The 8,975-nt window shown below is 41.4% G+C and overlaps 1 protein-coding gene across 2 annotated transcripts in view; it reads left to right on the top strand.

Moving 5' to 3' along the window:
* The first annotated feature begins 4,357 nt into the window (after positions 1 to 4,357).
* Positions 4,358 to 8,975, top strand: part of LEO1 (LEO1 homolog, Paf1/RNA polymerase II complex component) — a 34,733-nt gene continuing 30,115 nt past the window's right edge. For both annotated transcript variants that reach the window (XM_003784362.1, XM_023510131.1), the window contains exon 1: positions 4,358 to 4,463. In XM_003784362.1, coding sequence (XP_003784410.1) covers positions 4,406 to 4,463 — 58 coding nt within the window. In that variant the 5' untranslated portion in view covers positions 4,358 to 4,405. The remainder of the gene's footprint in view (positions 4,464 to 8,975) is intronic.

The following is an 8,975-nucleotide window of genomic DNA, read 5'->3' as shown; positions in this document are numbered from 1 at the left end:
CATCACACAGCTCATGGCAACCTCCAACTCCTGAGCTCAGGCGATTCTCTTGCCTCAGTCTCCCGAGTAGCTGGGACTACAGGTGCCCGCCACAATGCCCAGCTATTTTTTTGTTGCAATTTGGCTGGGGCCAGGTTTGAACCTGCCACCTTCAGTATATGGGGCCGGCACCCTACTCACTGAGCCACAGGTGCCGCCCTGTCATTGTCTGACTTTCAATCCTTCAGCACCTAGCATAGTTTATAATTAACTTCTAAAACTGAAATTCTCTCCATCTTTTTTTTTTTTTTTTTTTTCCAGTTTTTGGCCAGGGGTGGGTTTGAACCCACCACCTCCGGCATATGGGGCCAGTGCCTTACTCCCTTGAGCCACAGGCACCGCCCTAAAACTGCAATTCTTCGGATGTTTTAGAGCATTTGCTTCATTTTCCCCAAACTCTTTTAGATAAAGAAATCATGCTTGCTATTTTTTATGTCCCTGTAGCACCAATGCAGGGATCTAATTCAGTAAGGAATTTAATAAAGGCAGACTGTGAGTGAATACTCTTGTAAGTCTTCTAAGAAAGGAGTTGTTTACTTAGTGCTACAAAGAGAAACTGCAGGGTTGCTCTCTTCCTCTCTGCGGGTCAGATGAAACTGTTTCCTTCTAAAGACTACCTCCTTCCACAGTGTACTCAGAAAAGCCATGTGATCCTCCTGTGGAGTGGCAGTTTATTATAGAGTGGATTTTCAGTTAATGTATTCTATTTAAGGAAGCTGTTGTTTTTCCTTTATGTCTTTAAGATGTTACACGAACTTAAAAACACATATGCCTATTTTGTGACTTGGTGTAAGCATGTATTTTATAAATTTTTAAGGTTTTCTTGCTATCTTGTAAAAATGTTCGTAATGACACAACAATTGTGTTGTGTACTCAATCTAGTGGAATCTTTGTTCTTTGTGTATATTATGGTGTTGAGGATCCATTTGTACCTTATGTAAGCAGAACATGGGACACAAGAGACAACTGAAAAAGAAGATAAAGCTACTCCGGAGTTGTTTTAATTTAATTTAAATTTATTTATTTATTTTGAGAAAAGGTCTCTTGCTCTGTCCCCTGGGCTAAAGGGCGGCGTGTGATCATAGGTCCCTGCAACCTCAAACTCCTGGGTTCAGCCTCTCCAGTAGTGGGTGTGCAACCCCATGCCTGTCTAACTTTTTGTAGAGACAGGGTCTTGTTGAATTCCTAGGCTCAAGCGATCCTCCCACCTCAGCCGCCAGAAGTGTTAAGATTACAGGTGTGAGCCACCAAGTGAGGGCTGGGAGTTGTTTAATTTAATCACACACTTAGTAGGTAAAATTCTCCATTCCTGGGAACAAATGAAGAGATTATTTTAACATCCAAAGTTGACTTCCTCTAGTTATTTGGATTATAATTAAAAACAAAAAACAAAGTTGAATTAGTCATACACAAACCAAATAGGATGAAATTCTTTACATCTGGGAGTAAATGAGTTGTTTTAGCACTCCAAACTTCAATTAAGATGATAACCTCAAAAAAGAAAAATAACCTCATGTAAGAGGTTACTGGAAAATAATTGTGATTCATTTATCTGAAGTCCAATCTCGTGTATTATATCCTATATGAAGAAAGGCAGGGAGTAAAAAGGGACTTTACCTAACAATCACTGTAACCTGGTTTCTTGCACCGTCAATGAATTCCCAACAATAAAAAAAAAAAAGAAAGACAGTGAGTAGGTCCTGAGACAAAAAGTAGGTGAAAAAAAAAATGAGTAAAAGTTAAAAAGATATTGAGTAGAAGAGCAGTATTCAGCATAAAGTATAGCAAAACCAAAAACAAAAACTCTATCAAAGAGCCAGAAGTTATATGTTTTACACTATTTGTATGGGAAAAACAAATCCATTATGCTAGGGGGCAGTATGGGCCTGGTGATTCAGCAGGCCATATTGTCATTCAGTTTCTTACAATTTAATGTACTTTTAAAGGATAAACTCTACATGAAAATGAAACTGAATCACTATCAAATACAGTACTTATTTTTCCAATATTCCAGATAGTTTTCAGGTGATCCATATGCTACTCTTACATCATCTATTTTATATGTGACAGCTCTAGAATTGATGATTATTGATGATGATTATTCTTTTTTTAGAGATGAGGTCTTGCTCTGTTGCCATGGCTAGAGTGCAGTGACATGATCATAGCTCACTGCAACCTTAAACTCCTGTGCACAAGCATCCTTCTGCCTTGGTCTCCCAAAGTGTTGGGATTTCAGGTGTCAGCCACTGTCCCCAGCTTCCACCTCTTAATACTGAACCCTATCAAGTACTCCTATGTACAACAGAAATGTATCTCATAATCTCCAAGCTAAAAATTCATTGTTGCTTCTCCAAGACCCAAACTCTCATAATGGTCTAATTAGGTAAGATTTAAAACAAGATGTTAACACAAGATTTAATGCAAAATTTTAAAAACTAAAATTTAACTAAGTTTACCTAAAGAGACCTGACTCTCTAACTTATGCAAATCACTTCCTTTTTTTGAGCCCCTGTAAAGGAGGTTTACCTAGGGTTGGCTATTCATGAAAATTCTCTTAGTGCCTAACTTTATAATGTACATCTGTAGCAACATTTCCTAGCAAACACAATTTTTTCTTGCAAAACATAATAGCCAATAGAACCCTCTGAATAGTATTTTTCTAGCTGCAGGTTATAATCCATTAGTAAACCATCAAATCAGGGGATTGCCTTGCCTGCCAGCATTTTTAAAAGCCAAAACTAAAAAGAATAAAATAAAAGAGAATAGAACATCTCAGAATGCATCTTAGTAGTAAGAGAAATAATGTTTTGTGAAATATTTATTTCAGTTGTACATAAAGTATATAAACATGAAGTGTACATAAAGTGGGGTAGGGTATGTCTTATCACATTTTCTGCAGCTGTAACAGAATACTGCAGAGTGGGCAATTTATTAACTATGTAAGTTTACTTGGCTCAACAGTTTTGGAGGCTGGAAAGCACAAGACCATGGCACTGGGGCACTGGCATCTGGTGAGGATCACCCATGGCAGAAGGCAGAAGCGAGCATGAGAGACAGAGAGAAAATGGAGGCTGAATTCATCTTTTTACTAGGAGACCACTCCAGCATTAACTAACCCATTCCTGTAGTACAGTATTGATGTTCAGCATAGAGCCTATGCCACCTCTTAATACTGTCACAGTGGCAATTAAATTTCAGGAGTTTGGGAGGGGATATCCATACCACAACAGGATGAAAAATCTATGATGCTTGAAAAACTCTAAAGCTATGGTTGTCACAGTGTAGCTGGATGAAGCCCCTTCCAGAGGATCTAAGAGTTTCCCTCTTTTAGTTAACAAATATGTCTGTGAGACCAGATTTTCTTGCCTGCTTCAATCACAACATTGCTCAACAGACTGAATTACAGAAGCAGCTATGATAAATCTAGCTGTCTTCCTTTGAGCCAGATATGAAAAGATATTTTCAAACTTGTAAAACAATTTCATTCTTCTAATTACTTTTTAGGGAAAAAAACAGTCATTTAAAACTGAAAAAAAGGAATTTAAGTCCACATGTCTATTTAATATTAAATTAAAAAAAAATACAGTCTTATTCTATTGCCCTAAGCAGAGTGCTCTGGAGTTACAGCTCACAGCAACCTCAAACTTGTGGGCTCAAGTGATCCTCTTGCCTCAGCCTCCCGAGTAGCTAGGACTACAGGCACCTGCCTAAAGGCCTGGCTAGATTTTCTATTTTTGGTACGGACGGGGTCTTGCTCTTGCTCAGGATGATCTTGAACTCCTGACCTCAGGCAATCCACCCGCCTCCGCCTCCCAAAGTGCTAAGATTACAGGCGTGAGCCACCGCTCCTGGCCAACTTGTATATCTTAAATTAATTAGTATTTTTTAAATTTCTGCTTTAACTACCAATATGGTAACTATCAATAGCTATTAACCCCCATAAAGCTTTTTGTAGCACTCATTAATTTTGAACATGGTCAAGGGGGTCTGAGATCGAACAATTTGAGTATTACTGCTCAGAACAAAGAGCTTCAGGCCTGACTCGCCATAGGTTTAACTGGGCCCCGGGCCCTTCACCCCCAGATCACTAAACACCGCCAGCTCCGCCACACCCGAAACGCAGGACCCTCCGGGGGGGGGGAGGGTAGAATTCTGGGGTGTAGTAGCGGATATTAACGAAATGGCAGGACTTGACTACCCTGAGACGCCGCAGAGAAAGGGGTTCACCCGGCAAGCGAAAAGTAGGTCACAGAAGGAAAGGAGTCCAGCGAGCAAGTTTTTGCGACACTGTCGTGTTTCGTTGGTTCTGTGCCGTAAAGGCAGGCGCGGAGCTGCCCCAGGCCAAGGCTGCCCAGACGGAGCGGCAATGGCGGACATGGAGGATCTCTTCGGGAGCTACGCTGACAGCGATGCGGAGCGTAAAGGTGGGATTGGCTGGGCTTCCGAGGAGGGGTGCGTGTCGGGGTCAGCTGTGGGAACTGGACGGGCGTGGAGGCTCTGGCACAGAGGCAGGAGATGGCGTTTGGTCCTTTCCCGGCTCAGCGCCCCCTGCACTCCCGGCGGTGGCACTCTCTCTCCCCCGGCGGTCGGGGATGGGTGGGACGAGCTCCTCGAAGTTCGGTGGAGCATGTGGTTGCTGGAGCTGGCGGAGCGAAGGAGGCGCGGGGCAGGGGCAGAGATGCGAGCGACCCTGCGCAGCCGGGAGGGGACCCTCGGGATCTTGCTCTGCCCTGCCTTGCACAGGACAGGGCAGAGTAAGGGCTGTTTGTGAATGAATGGAAATGAGGTGTTCAGGCATATGGGGAATAGGTGGACGAATTTACAGAGGGGCTCAGAATGCCCTCTCGAATGAAAAGAGAGCATGGAGTGATAGGAAACTTGAGAGGTCTGGATGAGGCGTCTGGGACGGATACTGGGATGGGGCTACACATGGGCGTTATGAGAGAATATGTCCTCTGAGAGCTTGTGCAGAAACTCCAGAATTTCTTGCATCTGCTACAATGTTACGACCAGGGAGCATATGCGGTCTATGTTTGGAGAGGAGGGGTGGATTTGTTGATGAAAACAATCCTCCGGCCGCTGGAGTAGCTCAGACTACAGGTGTTTGAAATGTCAATAAGAGCTATATGAAGTGGGAAGGGACACAAGACCAAGTTCAGAATTCTTGGAACCCTCCAGCTCCAAGTAGTGTATCTATCTATCCTTTCCTTAACAAAGAGCATTGTTGTGGTTGTTTCCCCCCCCCCATTTTATCTAACTACAGTTTATTCACAATTTATAGAGTGTGGTGAAGGGAGCACTAGGTGGAGGTACAGAGAACTGAATTCTAATGTGTGGATTCTGCCAGGATGAGTATCCAGGAGGTTCTTCTAGTTAGTGTAAGCGTGGAAGTCCCGAACCCTGTACACTAACTCTTACTTCATTGTCTTTTCTAATGTTTTCATTTTACCGTCATTTGTACTTATCTGTATCTCATTCACCCTTTAAGGCACAGTTCTTTGTGAACCCTCCCATGACTCATTTTCATGAAGTTGTCATTCATTCAGTAAGTATTTATTGATCCCTTTTCATGTTCTAACTACCTTGCTAGGTATTGGCGATATAATGATGAAAAGATAGTCAGGACATCCCCACAGCTGCCATATATCCAATGCGTGATGCATATTTAATAAGTAATTGGATGGGCAGAAGCAGTATTTTTCAAGAAGCACCCTGCAGTGTTTCCCCATTGGAAACAGTGTGTGGGCAAGTGGTGTGTGGAGATGGTTGCTTCTCTGGGCTTCATGTTTTGTTATACTTCGGAATATTGGGAACACAAGTTTTGTTTACAAACTTTGTACAGATTGAGTCAAAGTTACAAATGTGCCCTTCTACCCAGGGTGCACTGTGCCCAGTAGATGTGAATGTACCCATCCCCTCTTCTCCCCCTCCTACAGCTTGATCTTTATTGAGATTTACTTCTTTGTGTGCACTCAAGTGGTGATCGATTAGTTCTAATTTGGTATTGCGTACATATGCTTGTTTCTCCATTCTTGTGGTGGTTCACTTAGAAGAATGATTTCTAGTTCCATTCCAAGTTGTCATAAAAAATACTAGATCACCATTTTTTATGGCCAGGTAGTACTCCATGGTATGTGTATATACCACAGTTAATTAATCCATTCATGTATTGGTTTGCACTTGAGTTGTTTTCTGGACTTCATGGTTTACCTTATTAGAAGTCCATTGCAGCTTTCTTCCATCTTAACATTAGATAAATGGACTCACTAGGATTGGCTTCCAATCCTGATATATGCTTTCCTTGAAGGTTGCTGTTGGTCCTGAGGGTAGTGTATATGTGACAGGGTAATGTGTTGTGCCCAGCATATTTTGTTATCTCCCTGTTCTATGAAAGTTGTGGAAAATAACTACATCTGACAAGTTTCTTATCATAACAATGCGTAGAACCTCAACCTAGGACCAGCATGTTTCTTTCATGTATAAATGTGTCAGTTCATTTTAAATTTCTTTCAACAGTATTTGGTAGTTTTCATTGTATAAGTTCTGCCCTTCGTGGGTTAAATTTATTCCTAAATATTTTGTTCCTTTTTATATTACTGCAAGTGGAATTGTTTTCTTAATTAATTAATTTATTTATTTGTTTATTTTTGAGACAGAGTCTTGCTCTTTAGCCAGGACTGGTGTGCAGTAGTGTCGTCCTAGCTCATTGCAACCTCAAACTTCTGGGCATGACCTCTCCTCCTGCCTCAGCCTCTGAGTAGCTGGGACTATAGGTGCACACCACCACATCCAGCTAATTTTTTTTTTTTTTTGTAGAGATGTCTTGCTATTGCTCAGGCTGGTCTTGAACTGCTGGCTTCCAGCAGTCTTCCCACTTTAGCCTCCCAAAATGCTAGGACAGGCCATGAGTCATCATGCCTGGCCTTATTTTCTATTTTCTTAATTTCTTTTCTCTCTTTCTCTTTCTTTCTTTCTTTTCTTCTCTTTCTTTTCTTTTCTTGTCTTTCTTTCTTTCTTTCTTTTTTTTTTTTTTTAGATAGAGCCTCAAGCTGTTGCCCTGGGTAGAGTGCTGTGGCATCACAGCTCATAGCAACCTCCAACTCCTGGGCTTAAGCGATTCTCTTGCCTCAGCTTCCCAAGTAGCTGGGACTACAGGTGCACGCCACAACACCCAGCTATTTTTTGGTTGTTGTTGTCATTGTTTGGCAGGCCTGGGTTGGATTCGAACCCACCAGCTCTGGTGTATGTGGCTGGAGCCTTAGACATTTGAGCTACAGGCGCTGAGCCTTTTTTCTTAATTTCATTTTGGATTGTTAATTACTACTGTACAGAAGTAAAATGATTTTTGTATGTTCTCTTGTATGAGAGAACTGCAACTTTGCTGAATGTATTAGCTATAATAGTTTTTTTTGTGTGTGTATGGATTCTTTAGGATTTTTCTACATAAAAGATAATTTCATCTGTGAATAGTGATAATTTTACTTATTCCTTTCCAATTTTTTTTTTTTTTGAGACAGCATCTCTTTCTGTGTTGCCCTGGGTAGAGTGCTGTGTGGTAGCTCACAGCAACCTCTAGCTCTTGGGCTTAAGCAGTTCTCTTGCCTTTGCCTACCAAGTAGCTGGGACTACAGGCACCAGCCACAGCTCTCAGCTAGCTTTTCTATTTTTAGTAGAGACGAAGTCTTGCTCAGGCTAGTCTTGAACTCAAGAGCTCAAGCAGTCCACCTGCCTTGCTCTCCCTGAGTGCTAAGATTACAATTGTGAGCCACTGTGCCAGGCCTGGTCTTTCACTCTTGGCCTTAAGCAGTCCACCTGCCTCAGTCTCCCAAAGTACTAGGAGTACATGTATCAGCCACCTTGCCTAGCCTTGTGTGTCCTTTTAGTATGCTGTTGGGTTTGGTTTGCTGATATTTTAAAATTATTTTTGTATCTGTAGTCTGTAGTTTTCTTGTGGTATTTTGGTCTGGCTTTGGTATCCACGTACTCATAGAATGAGTTAGAAAGTGTTCCCTTGCTGCAGTTTTTGGCAGAGTTTAAGAAGGATAGGTGTTAATTCTTTTTTAAACATTTGATAGATTTACCCGGGAAGCCATCTGATCCTGAACTTTTCTTTATTGGAAGATTTCCCATTACTGTTTCAAACTCTTGGTTTTAGTCTATTTATTTAGATTTTCTGTTTCATCATCGATCAGTATTAGAAGGAATTAATACATTCATTCTAAGTTACCAAATGTGTTGCATACAACTGTTCATAGTATTCTTTTATAATCCTTATTTTTTCTGTAAGGTTGGTAGTAACGTCTTCACTTCCATTCCTACTTTTACTAACTTGAATCTTCTCTTTTTTTCTTGGTCAGTCTAGCTAGAGATTTGCCAATTTTATTTACATTTTCAAAGGACAAACTTTTGATTTCATTGATTCTCTTTGTTGATTTCCTTTTTTAAAAAACTTACTTTAGTTTTTTTTTTTAGAGAAAGAGTCTCACTTTGTCACCCTCGCTAGAGTGCTGTAGCGTCACAGCTCACAGCAACCTCAAGCTCTTGGGCTTAGGCGATTCTCTTTTCTCAGCCTCCCTAATATCTGGGACCCGCCCCAGTGCCTGACTGTTTTTTGTTGCAGTGTGGTCCGGGCTGGGTTTGAACCCACCACTATCAGTATATGGGTCTGATACCCTACTCACTGAGCCAGAGGCACTGCCCTCTTTGTTGATTTTCTATTTTATATTTCATTTATGTCTGCTCCAGTCTGTTTTGGGCTTAATTTTCCTTGTCATTGAAAGAGCCTTACTCTGTCATCCTGGGTAGAGTCCCATGGCATCCTTACTCACAGCAACCTTAAACTCCTGGGGTCCAATGATCCTCTTGCTTCAGCCTCCCAAGTAGTTTGGGACTACAAGCATGCACCACCACATCTGGCTAGTTTTTTTTTTTTTTTT

Source organism: Otolemur garnettii, unplaced genomic scaffold (assembly GCF_000181295.1).
Source record: "Otolemur garnettii isolate 467f Iridium unplaced genomic scaffold, OtoGar3 scaffold00011, whole genome shotgun sequence".
Taxonomy (NCBI): domain Eukaryota; kingdom Metazoa; phylum Chordata; class Mammalia; order Primates; family Galagidae; genus Otolemur; species Otolemur garnettii.
This window is presented reverse-complemented; position numbering and strand designations above follow the sequence as displayed.